Source organism: Anolis sagrei, chromosome 4, assembly GCF_037176765.1.
Source record: "Anolis sagrei isolate rAnoSag1 chromosome 4, rAnoSag1.mat, whole genome shotgun sequence".
Lineage (NCBI taxonomy): Eukaryota > Metazoa > Chordata > Lepidosauria > Squamata > Dactyloidae > Anolis > Anolis sagrei.
This window is the reverse complement of record NC_090024.1, coordinates 55,570,280-55,586,659: the sequence shown is the minus strand read 5'-3', so window position 1 is coordinate 55,586,659 and position 16,380 is coordinate 55,570,280. Positions and strand designations below refer to the sequence as shown.

General features: G+C 37.9%; 1 protein-coding gene across 1 annotated transcript in view; it reads left to right on the top strand.

The window, feature by feature from the left end:
• The first annotated feature begins 5,123 nt into the window (after positions 1–5,123).
• Positions 5,124–16,380, top strand: part of LOC132774787 (desmoglein-4-like) — a 38,286-nt gene continuing 27,029 nt past the window's right edge. Inside the window, exon 1 of the mRNA XM_060775214.2 lies at positions 5,124–5,384. Within this exon, the coding sequence (XP_060631197.2) occupies positions 5,337–5,384 (48 nt within the window). The 5' untranslated portion in view covers positions 5,124–5,336. The remainder of the gene's footprint in view (positions 5,385–16,380) is intronic.

Sequence of the window (16,380 nt, the reverse complement as noted above, 5' to 3'; positions counted from 1 at the left end):
TCCGGGAGAGGTGGATGAGCTCCCTCTATCAGCTCCAGCTCCTCATGCGGGGACATGAGGGAAGCCTCCCACAAGGATGATAAAAACATCAAAAATCATCAGAAATCATCCAGGCGTCCCCTGGGCAACGTCCTTGCAGACGGCCAATTCTCTCACACCAGGAGTCACTCCTGACACACACAAAAAAACCACAATACTCCAACTTCAGGCCATGGTTGTGCGTCTTCAGGTTGTTTCTGACTTATGGCAAGATCACTCAGTCAGTTTTCATAGCAATGTGGAAATTAAAACTCTGATTGGATCGGCGGCATCCTAGTCCAATGATCAATACCAACTACAAGAGCGAAGAGATTGACCAAACAGTTATGGTTCCCTGGATGCCTTCAGCAGAGGAATAGCCATTCTGCAGTCCTCAGGTGGAAATAGTCTAAATTTTCTGAACACCTCAGGATGACATTTTAAAATACAATATTCACACATTCTTTAGTCTTCTGATTTCTTGATTCTACAAAGTCTCTTTCCCCTTCTCTTCCTGGGCTCACAATGAGGCTCTGAGCCATGTGCTGTCCTTTATATGGCTACTGTGCTGAAACCCGTCTCTCCCCTCCCAAAAACTTCTCCCCTCATTGCCTGGGAGGCAAGCATCCCAGCATGCAAGCTGCTTGCCTCCAAATGCTGAGTCACTTCCGACTCACTTCCTGAGTTGGAAGAAAAATGGCGAGAGAAGCTTCGGAAGGGCAAAGGGACTTCTGGTTTTCTTAAAAACTTCAAAATCGCTTCAAAAAGGCAATTTTTCTGACTTTATTCCAAATTACGAACATTCTGATGGCTAATAAGCAGACTCATAAGCATGCCTAATAAGCAGACTCAGAACCTTACTAAGTTCAACATAGTTGGAGATTATTGGGTTTGATATATCTCTTCCTGCCTCCCTTCTTGTTTAACTTCCCTATTGCACATCTCTAATTGATACCTGCTTACTGGCACAACCTGGGGATCACAACCAGACACAGTGAAGACATCCGCCCTTGTGCTATGCTACTCTGCTGCTGACTATGCATGCCCAGTGTGGAACACATCTCACCACACTAAAACAGTGGATGTGGCTCTTAATGAGAAATTCCACATTATCACGGGGTGTCTGCGCCCTACACCACTGGAGAAATTACACTGCTTAGACGATATTGCACCACCTGACATCCGCCAGGAAGTAGCAGACAATAGTGAAAGGACCAAGGCAGAGGCATCTCCAGCTCATCCCTTGTTTGGGCATCAGCCAGCACGTCAATGACTTAAATCAAGAAATAGTTTTCTAGGATCTACAGAGACACTCGCTGGAACACCTCAGCAAGCGAGAGTCCAAAAGTGGCAGGCTCAAACCCAGAGACTCAACCAATGGCTGATACCCAATGAGAGACTCCCCCCTAGGCACACAGAAAACTGGGTGACTTGGAAGGCGCTGAACAGACTGCACTCTGTCACAACGAGATGCAGAGCCAACCTTAAGAAATGGGGCTACAAAGTGGAATCCACAACAGGCGAGTGTGGAGAAGAGCAAACTACAAACCACCTGCTGCAATGCAACCTGAGCCCTGCTACATGCACCAGAAGCACTCCAAGTGGCCAGGTACAGGTCAAAGGACATCTAATCAACTACCAAGCTTGCAAACTCTGTGTCTTTTGTATGTATGTTGGTTTGTTCTGTCAAAAATGTAATACAACTGTTCGGTTGCCTGACATGATAGATAAATAAATAAATAAATAAATAAATAAATAAATAAATAAATACCTCTCACCACACAAACTAATCACATGGTGAGAGGTATTAACATGATATAACAGAAGGTCAAGAATAAAAGTGGTAATATTAAAAACTAAAGTTAAAGTCATGTTTTAAATCAAACATAACACCAAAATACAATTTAAAGAATATCCCTGTAGACCAGAGGTGTCAAACTTATAGCTCTCCAGATGTTTGGGCTTCCAAATCCCAGAAGCCTAGGCAGTTTGTCCAATGGTCATGAATTCTGGGAGCTGAAGTCCAATCACCTGGAGGGCCACAAGTTGAAACCACTGCTGTAGAATGTAAAGATAAAGTAACAAGTTTGCACTACTGAACCTAATCAAACATGAACCCAATGAACTACCAGGGAAAAATGCAAAAAGACTCATATTTGTAGCCAAAAAGTTCCTTATTGGTTGACTGATGATATCTTTCAAATGGTTAAGGACAGATGACAAGTGAAAGCAATGACTGAGTAGACTGAGGCTATTGTACTCTGCATATATAAGGAGATTATTGGGAAATATTATTATGATTAGCAGTAGGTAACAAGGGAGAGCATAACATAAATACCTTGACTCAGTGAAGGAAGATTTGATCAAACCTGCTAAGAACAGTGTGCCTTGGAGATCTCTCGACCATGGGGTTCCCATACATAACAACAGCAAAATTTATTACCCTATCTTCTTGGAAGTCTTCTGCCTAAAATGGACTCATGATGTTATTTGTGCATGACATTGTTATTGGTTATATGTTATATTGGTGTTATAGAATAAACCATGTTTATACAAATATCTGGGCAATATCTTGGTCGAGGTGGGCCCTTTAGAACTTGCCATGCTGTGCAAGTTCCATCTTTTTTCATCCTTTTTCCAAACTCTGGAAACTTTAAATTGTCTTTTACTTTTAGATCAACACTTTTTAGTCAGCATTTGATCAAGGCTAAGTATATTAAAATGGATTAAATATTAATCAAAATGTGAGGGCATGACATAAGGCTTATGCCCTATGTAGGTCTTCACTAAGTGTATTGAATGTACATTGAGGATGGAGACCATGCCACTTTCTTTATCATTACTTCCATTACTCTCTATGTGTGGAAGGTGACACTATGAAAAAGAGAGCCTCTGTCATCTATGAAGACAGACTACAATTTGGCAATCTTCAAGGATACAGGAACTGGTTCTCTGGTTCAGAAACTCCAGATATAAGTGGTGAAAGGATAAAAGAGGAGACAGAATAAGCACACTCGACACAGTAAACAAAGTGCATAGGCTCCACTTGCTATTGATTGTTTTGATTTGGACATCATATAATAAATGGATGGATGGATGGATGGATGGAACTCTACACTCCGGATAAGGCTTTGCCCTAAGGTATGGAAAAAGCAATCTGGCATTTTGCTATTTCTGATAAGTCAAATTACTATACATCACTAAATCTAAACCTATTTATTGCAATACAGTAAAAGTCTGACCTTGCTGAATCACATGTTCCTCTGTTTCCACCTTTCCAAACCAGGGCCTCACAATATCACAACTTATGGCAAGTTATACTAAATAGAGCTTTAAGTGGTCTTTTTAAAAAGCAGGAAGTGACAAGTGGGTAACTATAAATTTCTTTACTTAAAAGGGGACATTTATATCCTTAAATAGACCCCAGGTCACATTTTATTCAAATGGCAAATTGTGTACCCTGGAGGTTTTTGAGCACACAACTTGTTATTTACTGAGAATGAGAGAAGAATCCGAAGAAGGGCCCTTCAACACAGCAATTTAACCCAGAATATCAAGGCAGATAATTCACAATATTGGCTTTGAACTGGATTATCAGAGTCCACACTGCCATATAATCCAGTTCAATGTGGATTTTATACATATGTGTCAAAGGGGCCAAAGTTTTTGGGGAACTAAAGGTTAAAGTGATGGCTTTGCTCTTGTACAAAAGATAAACTTTGTATGATCACAAACCTAGGAAATAAGAACAATCACAAGGTGTGTGTTTTTTTTTTCATTTTCAAGTGAAAGGGGATTTTAAAATATATATATTATTGTGTATACATGACATACAGAATGCAAAGAAAATATACATAATACAAATATGTAATTCCATCGAACCCACCCACCCACTTCCCCCACCCATGAACCACCACTCTTGACTTCCAAAAGCACTCAGTGCGAAACTTAACATCTCATAAAAAAACGACCTTTATCTTTGCATTAATAAATTCCCCTTGCAACTACTTTAAATTCTACTTTTGTTTTCTTTTCTAAATATCCAAATGCAATCCTCCATTTTATAGCAAAATATTCATTATTCTCTCCCCGAATACCATTGGAAAGCTTAGCCATCTGAATATGCTCTAATAATTTTCCTCTTCATTCCTTTATAAGCAATTCTTTTTTCCCCCTTCCATGATTTTGCTATTGTTAATCTCACGACAACAAAATTGTGTTGGCAAATTTCTACATTGTCTTTACTAGTTCTTTAACACAACATACCTAGGAGACACATTTCTGGGTTTTTCTTAACCTTTTTAGTAATCATTTTATTTGTTTCTTTAGTTATTTTGTTGAGGATGCAAAATGCAGAAAGGTGCCTTCTTCCATGCTTGGTGTACTTGTAGATTGGTACAAATGTTTGGAAAAGGGTAATTTTAAAAAGAATGTCTTGAGATAACATTCCCCCATTGAGAAAATAGTCAATGGCCACAAGATTTTGTGCAAGTGGGATCTTCCTTTTGCAGGAAAGTGTTTTATCAAAATATTTTGTGGCAAACCTTTGTGCCACACATAAGATGTTTTGCAAAATAATAAGTTGCTTTCTGTCAAATGATTTCATTTTGAAATAAAAAAACAAAATGAAGAAAAAATAGAAAATGTACAAAGACTGACAGGAAAAAAATGTGAAATTATTAATTCTTGCATGTAAAAATGAACTAAGTCAATATTTCACATTCTTATCACCTACTTGTGTTGCCGAATCTTTGGATGTTAAAATGAACTGAGGAGTCTGTATACTTAGAAATCCTCTTGAGGGAAAGCACCCAGAACATGCATTACTTTTCATTCTTCTCTTTATTTATATTGTGCTGTGTTTTACCTAACCTCCCAATATTCTGAGTACCATTGTATTCAAAATCAAACAGTAGTAAATTTCATTTGTAGATTTGTACTGTGGGTAGCTTTGATTTCATTTGGAAGTTCCCCTGTGAATGCTGCCTTCCTTCTGAAATGTTTTCTGTGGTGCCCAATGAAGTGTTTCATTGCAATAACGAATAAGGTGTGTCATAAGCTTTTCCCTTGGAGCAATCATGATGCTGTCAAGCATTTCAAGTGAGACCTGCCCAGAAGTTTGGGTGTGGAAATTCACAGTGTTATACAGCATCTTCAGTTCTATCTTGTGAGGAAGCCAAAGGATCCTCCAAAGCCTGGCTGAAAGAACATCTGTCCGCAGTGTCTTTTTAGAGGCACTGCCATAAGGGAGGGAGGGAAGGGCTCAACAGTCTGGACTGTTATTGTCCTTCTCTCGGAATTAAGAAACAACACATGCAATGGACTGGCATCCGTACAGAACAGCCGCTGTGCTGTTCATTTTCATGGTAAGAAGGATTTTAGAAGTCTTGTTTATAAAATAGTGTTACATTTGAGCTGGCATTTTCTACAGAAGTGATGCTTGGTGCTGCTTTCTGACTAAAATAAGACTGGGTGCCTCAGACACTGGACAGTTCTTGAAGGAAGGATTGTTAATGTTGAAGTATCACCTTGGAAATTAATTGGGATTGTAGAAGGAGCACTTCTGTACTTTACTAACTTGCAAAACCCATTGACTATGGGTAGATTTACTTTGAAGTAAACAAGGAAAGGGTCCAAATGTTTCATCTAAATATCAACTCTTTTAATATGATCAACCTTCTTTGTCCATATGTTGTTTGAAATGTAAAAGATGAGATCTGTTTGTATAGCTATCAATGCCTTTTTACTAACATGCCTCCTTTACTTGGAAAGTGAATACATCACGAAGATGGTGTAATTTGATATTTATTTTAGGCTGTCTTAAACTTGGGCCTGGAAAAATGAAGAAAATTGGTGAAATCTTTACAGCTGTTAAATAGGAATTTTCAAATACAAAACAGCAGTCCTGAGAAGATCCTGAATGTTGATTTTTAGAAATGTGTAGGCAGGAGAAAGTTTTCTTACAAGCATTAAAAACACAATGTTTCAAATTTCTTCAAAGAGAGAAAGTGGTATTTGTGGTAAGATGTGACAACTGTGATATGAACTCATCCTGATGCATTCAAATATAGATTGAGATTGCAAAGAATCACAGGCCCTTTATAAAACAATTGTTTTCATACAATCCTTTTGGCCATAGACTACTTTTTTTTCAGGATTTATAGAAGCCTCTGAACCTTAAATTCAAAATCCACAGAAATAGAATGTTATGCAAGACTGTATAAGACCTTTCTTAGGCCAACAAAAGGAGTACAAAAATGGACGCAATCTTTTTGGGTCTCCAGATATCTTCATCAGGCAATACATTTTGGGAATTTCTCAGGAATGGAAAGGGACCAGACTGGCTTGATTTGAAGTCAGGAAGTCTACAGACTTTTAGTCTTAAATTGAAATGAAGGAGGAAAGGTATACATATATTAGAAAAAGGTTTTAGCAGCACAATGGGCAACCACTATACATCAGTGGGCTGCTGTTGCCTTTGCCATAAACCAATAAGGATTGTTGATGGAACATCTTGTGATGTGATGGTTTTGGAGTCAATCTGGGATATCTTCAATGAATGCTGAAAAGCAAGAACAAGGTTTCTGAAAGCTTTTTTTAAAGAAAAGCTGTGAAATCATAACTGGCTCCGCTGGTGTCTTCATTAGGGGGAAACAGAAAGAAACCAGTTTAGCAACAAAATTGTTGATTATTGTTTTATATGCTGAACTGGGTTGGGTTTTTTTGAGGATAGTAAAATAATCCTTTATTGTGGCTTCTCACATGAGATGATTTATCATGATGAGATCCTGTGATTTGTTGCTCAAATGAATTAAGGAAAGTCTGATTTACCAAATTACCTTCCATAAAGTAGAACTAAACTATGAGAGCAGTTAACAAGTAAATCATAATCAGGTTGGCAAAAAGCAAAGGAACAAATCTGTACTTGTATGTTTCTTCACAGCCTGGAATGTTGCTCAGTCTTTTAAAAATTGAGACTAGGCTGTTTACACGCCATTCCCATTATTATTTGCATTCCTAAGATCTGTTTAAATCAGATGTACATTTCCTATTGCTGAGATTTAAATACAAAGCTTGATGTGCTAGATGTACCACTTTGTCAATTGTATTCAAAGAGAAACCACATGTGCAAATTTTGTTTAGCAATCCCTTCAGGAATTGGTTGTGACCTATATTATAAAAAGGTGACATATATACATAAGCCTGGATCTATGCAACTGTGTAATACAGGGATCCTCAAACTGCGGCCCTCCAGCTGTTTGAGCCTTCAACTCCCAGAATTCCTGACAATTGAACAAGCATGCTAGGGCTTCTGGGAGTTGGAGGCCCAAACAGCTGGAGGGCCGCAGTTTGAGGATATCTGGTGTAATGAATTCCATAAGCTCAACTTGGTTGTGGTCTTATGTTTTTGGAATTCAACCCCTTTTGGACTCTCTGAGAACTTTCCAATGTAGTTTGTAATCTTGCATTGTGGCAGGAGGATGTCCAAGGTTTGAAGGGGGAGACAGTGAAGTCACTGGGCATGGCCAAATTCTTCATCATATTTGGCCATGCCCAAAAGTGATAGTGTGTGAGGATTACAAAAATAGGAGCCATATTATATTTCAGAGAAATATGGTGGGGGAAGGAGGCTTTCACAAGCATATCTTCCCAATGCCATACAATCTCCCGCCAGGCCCATAGCCAGGATTTTGTTTCGGGGGGGGGGGGGTTGAATTTGGTTCAGGGGGGCTGAGTCTGAGTGAAAGAGGGTCTACCCTAGCAAACCTTTTGTATCGTTACCCCAATACCCCCATGCATATGGGATATATTGAACATGGTGATCAGATCATGATATGAATAAACATAACAGTTTAAATAATGTACCAGTAAGGCCTTCTCGCGGACCACCATCAGAATTTGGGGGGGGGGGCTGAAGCCTGTCTCCCCCAAAACAACACAATGAAATATATCAGCATCCATTTATTATATTCTGCAATCAAAGTATTCACCTTTTCTGTTACACTCAATGGCCAGTGTTTTATGTTATATACAGGATCAACTCATAATAGTATGTACAGTATTATTTATAGCCATGTAAGGACACTTCTACACTGACCATATAATGCATTTTGAAGCTGACTCAAGGCCATGGTGGCCACAAAATCTCACTGCCAATGTGTACTGCAGGGCACAATTTTAAAAAGTCTCAAGAAAGTCTCTGATCAGCCAAAAAATGCACTGAAACAGATGCCAGTGTATCCTAGATCCAGGGCAAATGTACAGTGCATTGTAGACAGCAGCCCCTCCTGAAGTAGAGTAAATAATCTGGAAAGGGGATTCTGAAAGACACCCCAAGGGTTGATACAGGAGGCTAATCAACTCCCTGTGAGGGGCAACTGATTACTTCTGCTCTTAACCCTCATTTTCCCCTTTTTTTCATCCACATACCTCTGGTGCACTGGTACACATCTCTTTGGGAAATAGAGAAGGGACTGAAAAGCAGTTTGAATTCAGGTCCCATATTCAATGTAATCACCTCCCTGGCCTCAAACCGGTTCTAAGCATGGCAATCTAATCACCTCTGCAGTGAAACTAGTTACTCCTAAACTGGTTTCAAACTAGACTGTAGTGTCAGTGGAGAAGCACTCTTCATCTGCTTCAGCATTAGAAACAAACTAATGCTGAAGGACATCCTATAGAACAGGGGTCCTCAAACTAAGGCCTGGGGGCCAGATACAGCCCTCCAAGGTCATTTACCCAGCCCTCGCTCAGGGTCAACCTAAGTCTGAAATGATTTGAAAGCACACAACAACAACAATTCTATCTCATCAGCCAAAAGACGGCCCACACTTCCCATTGAAATACTAATAAGTTTATATTTGTTTAAAATGTTCTTAATTTTAATTATTGTATTGTTTTAAAGTGGGGTTTTTTTGGCACTATAAATAAGATATGTGCAGTGTGCATAGGAATTCTTTTTTTTTTTTCAAATTATAATCTGGCCCTCCAGCAGTTTGGGGGACTTTGACCTGGCCCTCTGTTTAAGGACCCCTGCTATAGAACATTTGAAATTAATGGAGAAAATAGATTTTTACTGTAAACTTTTGCAGACTCTGGATACATCAGACTGTATCTGATGAAGTGAATTGGGATCCACAAAAAACTTGTGCTTGAAATGGTTTTTTTCTGTTAATCTCAAAGGTTAAGAGTATTCCCTTATATCTTTTGATTCTGTGGTTCATTTAAGAAAACATAATTGTCCCAAGTTTGGGCATGTGGTAGGTTGAGCCAACAATTTTATTCAAGATTTGGCAGGACTGCAGGACATGTTTCCTCATCTGCCTGGATTGTTCAACACCTGCTGGATCCAAAAATACTCCTTGCAAAAACCTGAATTATATGGTTAAGCTGTGTTCATGATACTTGTACAGGCTTGCTTCTGGAAGGCAATGAATGCAGCATGATCTTTCTCTTGCCACCTGCCTTGTGAGAACTAGATTCTTATTACCATTTCCACTTGGCCAAAATGTTTTTAGTTTCACCTGAGCACCTGCATTTTCCCATGTAAATGTGAAAACAAAAAGACTAAATTTCCTGGATATGGGTTTTATAGCAAATTGAAAGAACTAAATATTCAGTTGCAGAATTATGCATTAAAGACAAGAATGTAATCATAATGCAACAGAGTTAAGTACAACTCAAGCCTTCTAAACGTATGGAACAGACTAGACTGAACCATATATAGCCCCATCTCTAGTGTATGGAAAGGTTTATTTGGCATGTAAATTGATGCCTTTTCCTTCCAGAATAATTTATACAATGCATCAAAAATGACTTATTTAAATTCAAAGCATGCATAAGTTCGTCATAGCAAGAATTCCGGCTGTGGGGTTTGCAAAAATGGCAGGCTTTACAAGTATGGGAATGTGAAACACAGTATGCTTGTGATCAAATGAACAATTTAATGTATTGTTTACAGGAACTTAAGGATGCTTCCATTTTTATTTTCTTTTTTTATTGCGACTCAAGACACCTACAACATCTATGGGAAGAATATTGGGCATGTACCACCATTTTGTTTAAGTAAAATCATCCTGCCTTTCTGAAGTTTGTGCTGAGTGCTGTGCCTGTTAACTTGAATTGATGTGACAGATTTTGGTCATTGGTAACAGTGAAATGTGTGGGCAGATAGGTATTCCATGGTCTAAATTTTTTAAATGAAACCAAAAATCACTGATGAATTTATTTTCTGGAATGCAGGATTTGTCCTGTAGTGAGTTCATGAGGCCTAGCTGTATCAAATAAGGTAATTCTTCTGCCTGTGAACCGAATCATTAATAATTTACACTTCACCTAAAAGGACTAGATAGCCCTTGTGGTCTATTCCAACTCTATGGGTCAATGACACACATCTGTATTTGGATACAGGTGATTTCTCCTACAGCAGGAAAAATATAAAGACCCAACTCTGAGAAGATGAATGTGTAAATCTCCTTTCTTACAAAAAATGCCCAGCATGACTGATAGGACTCAGATGTGTATGTCAAAACAAGAGGAGAATTCTGGGTGCATATTCACATCAAGATGGAGGTAGCCATAGAAGCCTATTTTCATACATGAATCTCTTTTTTTAAAAATCAAGATTAAACTTCTCAGGGTTTCTATTTTCAAAATAAATTTAATTATTAAAAATCACAAGAAATTCCTAAAATGTATAAATATAACTAGCTACCTTTGGTTTAAAAAGAAATGTTTTATATCATCATTTGATAGCATGCATCAAGTATCTGGATAGTTAAGATGCAATCACAAATTAATCTTTTTTTTTTTTTTTGAAACCACAATACGCAATGAACATACCTGGAAGTAAACCTCATGTTGTGAATGAGAAGTTTCATTTTCCCTTGTGAGTTGATGTGAATGAGATTGCACTATGGTTTGTGCTTGATCACAATGGGAAATCTGACTAAATAACCCTGATTGGGCTTGGAGACATCAATTTTGACTGGGGAGTTTAAAAACTTTGAGTGCAAATTTAATAAAAAGAAAGATCTAATCTGCTTCAGTGGGAGTTTTGGCTTAGGAATAAAATAGATGGCTCAAACTGCTGACACAACTGCATATTACAATGGCACACTGAAAGATGAGTAATATTATAATGCACTGGAATAGTCAGTTATGTGCACAGCAGTACTTTTGCTTGACTTCAAAGAGCAGACTCAGCCCTGAAAATGAAGAGCATTGTGGAACAGAATAAATCAGGGCATGTTCAGTCATTTGGATGCAAGTAGGTGGAGTAGGGAGTATTTCTTAATTGCATGTAATATTGCTTTGGCACGGATAATGGTTAGTTAATACATGTTTGCTAATGGCTTTGAAGTAGAACTTGTAAAGCAGCATATTAAAGAAGTGGAAGTAGTGCTACTCCCATGAGCAAAAGCGTCAGTCTGGAAGAGCTGCTCAGGTTTTTTGGCTGTAGATTTATACAATCATAGAGTTGGAAAAACCAGGGATCATCCAGTCCAACACCCTGCCATGCAGGAATACACAATCAAAGCTGTCCCATCCAGGCTCTATTACAACCCCCAAACACATAAAATATATTTGAGTCATAGAATTCACCTAAAAATGACACATTTAAAATGTAGTCCCAAACATCTTTAAACAAAAGTAAGGAATTAAGACCTGTTATGGGCCTAAATGCTGTCAAGGCATAAGATCCTATCTCATCTTGGAAGCAGGTAGCATCAGTCCTTGTTAGGACTTGAACGGGAGACTGCCAAGGGATACCAGGTGCTATAAACTATACTTCAGATAAAGAACTGGGGAATTTACCTCTAAGGACCCTTCCACGTAGCCATATAACCCAGAATATCAAGGCAGAAAATCCCATAATATCTTCTTTGAACTGGGTTATCTGAGTCCACACTGCCATATATTCCAGTTAAAAGCAGATAATGTGGGATTTTATTCAGTTGTGTGGAAGGGGCCTAAGTATTCCTTGCCTAAGAAAACCCCTATAAATTCAGAGAGTTGCCATAAAGTGACTTGCAGGCTTATGCACACACAAGGCTTATAAATGACCTCATCATTTGGAGGTCCTCAGGCGAGGAGACAGCAGAGGCATCCGTGGGGCAATGGAGCAAATCAGTCAGGGAGCAGGATAAACTATCAGGCAGCATCCCACATCGCCCCCTTATCATCATGCTCAGAAACTCTTCTATCCCTAGCTTGATCCCATGTTGTACCTGGCTTGCTCTATGAGAACATGGGTTCATGTTCTTATAGATGATGCTTAGCATGCTGCCAAGACGCGTGTATGGAGCTGGGATTGACTCCCACTCAAAGTAACCCTGCGTCATGTTAAGGGCTCCGCCCAGGCTGTGTCTCAGCAGCATCCTAGAATGGGGCTTTTTGCGCATTTGATGAAGTCATCAAAGGGAAATTTGTTTTGGTTTGCAATTTCAATCATAGAATATGTTACACATTTTTACTAACCACAAGAAGTTTACTGACTTCAACTTCCTCCATTTAGTTCATTGTTGTCTGCTTTGAATGGCAAGCACTCTGCAGTGTCATACCATCTTGGTATACCTTTCAACTGGATTGCCAAACATTTCACTATTGTTGAATATACTAATTGATTCTCTTACTTTGAATAGCATTTATAGTTAAACAGGAGCTCCTCCTATAACCTGAATCTCACACATATATAAAAAATGGTGTCCATTTTGGTTTTTCAAAGTCACTTCAAATGAATTTTCTAAATTTGCTTGTTTGCTTGTTTCACTCCAAATTCAAGCTGATAGCAATATGACACAATGATCACACGATTCATCAAAACAAATGCAATGAAAAACTTCAAGTGAATGTTTGCCACACTGATTTTTAATGCATAAAGCCTGTGTTTATAGCAATTCAAAATATTAGATACTTAAAACAGTGGAGAAAGACCTTTTTATTTAAATAATGGATTATGAAGAATCATTTTTAATAGGAAGAATGTGCTGTGTTTTATCTTTATTGTTATGTTTATCATTAAAATAGGGGTTTTGTCAAATATGGATGTGATAGGCTGGTCACTGAAAATGGACAATACTGTTCTTATCCAACTTGATTAGATCCTCTGAATTCACATAAGTATTGACTTATTAAGGAGCTGTTGATTCAATAGCTCCACTCTAGTTGGAACCAAATATTGGATTTCAACCAATATTTGGCCTAACTAATTAGGAATGAGATTGAGAAGAAGTCAAATTCACAACTGTAAAGCTTACTGATAACTATTTACTAACAAATAATTTTCCAAGTAACCTACCTCAGAGAGTCTCTGATAGAGGTATTGGTAAATATAAAGAGGCTATCTGGGGCCTTGATCTCCTTGGAGGATATATGCCCTATAAATATAATACATTCATAAGGATCTCTTGCATTAATAGTCCTCTAAAAGCAATGGAAGCCACCCTAGATGAAAATAGGGCCCTTGATTGTGAGGCAATACACAAAATGTCTTAAATAAATAAAAATCACATAAACCAAATAAACAAGTACTATCAAATCAATACCCTTAAGTTCAACAAAATTACTATTTATGTATATGTCTCTTTTCTAGAACCACAGATTATAGCTGAAGTTGGAGATCTCCATACTTTTCCTATGCCAGTTTTATACACACGATAATAAACTGCAGTTAGTACTGCTCAGTTAATAAATGTCACAACAAGGTCTTCTACATATGTTCCATTGAAAGGAGAGGTGCATATGAGCAGCACTGTGCTTTTATGCTGCTTGTAATTTGGGGCCCTTCCACACAGCCATATAACCCAAAATATCAAGGCAGAAAATCCCACAATATCTGCTTTCAACTGGGTTATTTGAGTCCACGCTGCCATATATTCCAGTTCAAAGCAGATATTGTGGGATTTCCTGTTTTGATATTTTGGGTTATATGGCTGTGTGGAGGGCCCTTTCAGGCTTTGCTTCCAATCTTATCCCAAGTCTAACATATGTGATCATTTTGAAACAACAAATTCTGTAACATACTTAACATGGGCATCCCTTGAGGAGAAAAAGACCATAACTGTAAATAATAGATATAATAATGACAACATTAATGACATTGCAGCTGGCATGGTATGTGCAAGGTTAGTTAAGGTTTGTATCCAAAATATCGCAAAATTGTACTCATCCGTACTGGTAGCAATATTTCATTTTCAGAGATAAGCACCATTATCTAGCATCAATGCATTTTATATTATCTCTCGTACATATGAGAGATGCTCATATAGTTATTCTGGCATTCTGTGGATGTCTCCAGACATGCAAATGAACAACATTTATTTACCCGTGGTGTGGATATTTTGGGTTTGATGGGACATGTTTCAAACCTTCAGCAACTATGAGGCTTAGCAAGCTGTATATTGCCCATCCAGCATTCATTTGCACTGTACTTTAGAAACAGTTCAGATGAGTATCTCAATCCATAGCAGACATCAACCTTTTCTGTCACACTATTATATATCCTATTGCCATCACATGTATCTGGCAAATACTCATAGTGGTTGGCCTTTGAGAACTTGGTATAACATTATAAAAAGTGTGGTGTTGCTATAAAATTGTAAAGTACCATGTTGTTCCATTTTCTTAGAAAGGTTCTTTCTCAGCCTCACTTCCAATTTGTTAATTTTTTTTAAAAGAAAAGGAATAACATTTAAACTTGCCACATAGTTGCTGTGATGGGAACATTACTGTAAACCATTTTGGAAATGAAGAAGTGCCAAATTAGACAGTAATCCCAGGAACCGGTCTTGCTACTTGAAATGAATTGGAGGTGGAACTTAAAACTTTCCCATGGGATAGTGAGGCAAAGCTACACACTGACACTGAGGAGACTAAGTGTGTGATAAATACAGGTCACACCCTTCTTCAAAAGTAGAAGAGTTCTTCTTTGTCTTGTGTGTGGAGTAAAACATATGAAAATATGAACAGCCTTCTTCAGTGTTGCTGTACGTTTCATGCCTGTACCATGTCAGTTTACTCTGTTGACATAGTAATGGATAAAGTCTCAAACAAAAATAATTCAATGTGAAAAAATAAATTTGCTCCCTTTAACCCAGAGTGCTCTTACACTGAAATTCATGGCAGGAGTGAATGTATTCCCATTGGGGATCTGATGATCTGAGATCCACATGGCAGGTTGTATACTTCCCAGAGTCTTGCAGCTTCCACCTATCACACACGCGCACAGATCAAAACTTAGAAATGTTAACCATCCAGACTTCCCCAACAAGCACAAAAGCAGTTGTAATACCAAAAAAGACTTAGCTGGAAGAAAAAGACTGAGAACAAGAGTCACAGAATCATAGAGTTGAAAGAGACAAAAAGGACATTCCATAATTCCCTGTCATACAAAAGTAAACAAAGTATTACCAACAGACGGCAATGCAGACTTTGTTTGTTTGTTTTTTTTAAAAAAAAAGATTTCTCCACACTTTGAGGAAGAGTACACAGCTGTTGAAGATCTTTCACAGCCAGGAAGTTATTCCTCTTTATTATGTAGAATCTCTTTTTCTATAGTCCAACACTGTGATTCTAAACTCATTACCCCAAGTCCTAGTTGCTAAAACAGTAGAAAACAAGTTTTCCCCATCTTCAATACAACATCCTTCCAAATATTTAATATAGCTATCATGTCCCCTTCTAGACTTCTCTTCTCCAAGTTAATGTTACCAACTCCTAAGAAACTCTTCATAGGCCATGGTTGCCTGATTTTTAATCAGTTATGCATGTATGTCTCAAGGATTTTAAAATCTAAATTTTGATGTATGGCAAACAATTGAAGATGATAGAGTAAGATTTTTATATGCTGCCTTAATTTTCCCCTTCTAATTCAGTTTGCATCATATTACAGTTACCATCATAATGGAACAGAATGTAAAATGTGTAGTACATGCCAGCTTTCAGAAACACATAAAAAGGAAATATTGCAGAATTGCCACTCTTATAGGAATGGAAATGACTGTTCTCATAAAACCAAAATAGGTTCTACATAACATGTTAGCAGGATTTTTTCTAAACTCTGAGGGACTGATAGGGGTTTTTTTTTAAATAAAAAAACATGCTTACAGTTTTGTAGGGTAACATAATTTTCTCCAACACATTCACAACTGTTTCTTTTGCTTTTATTTGCTATTCATTCTGCTCCCTAAACTTCTGTCTTCTCCTATGCAAAATAATACATAGTAAATCAGTGTTGTTGGGAGCTTTGGAACAGATTTTAGTGCCCATACTCCTTTCAGACGTCTGATTTTAATATAGTTGCAATTGCCAGAAACAGCAGGCATTCAATGAACTCTGTGCATGCACCAAGTCCTCCTGCAT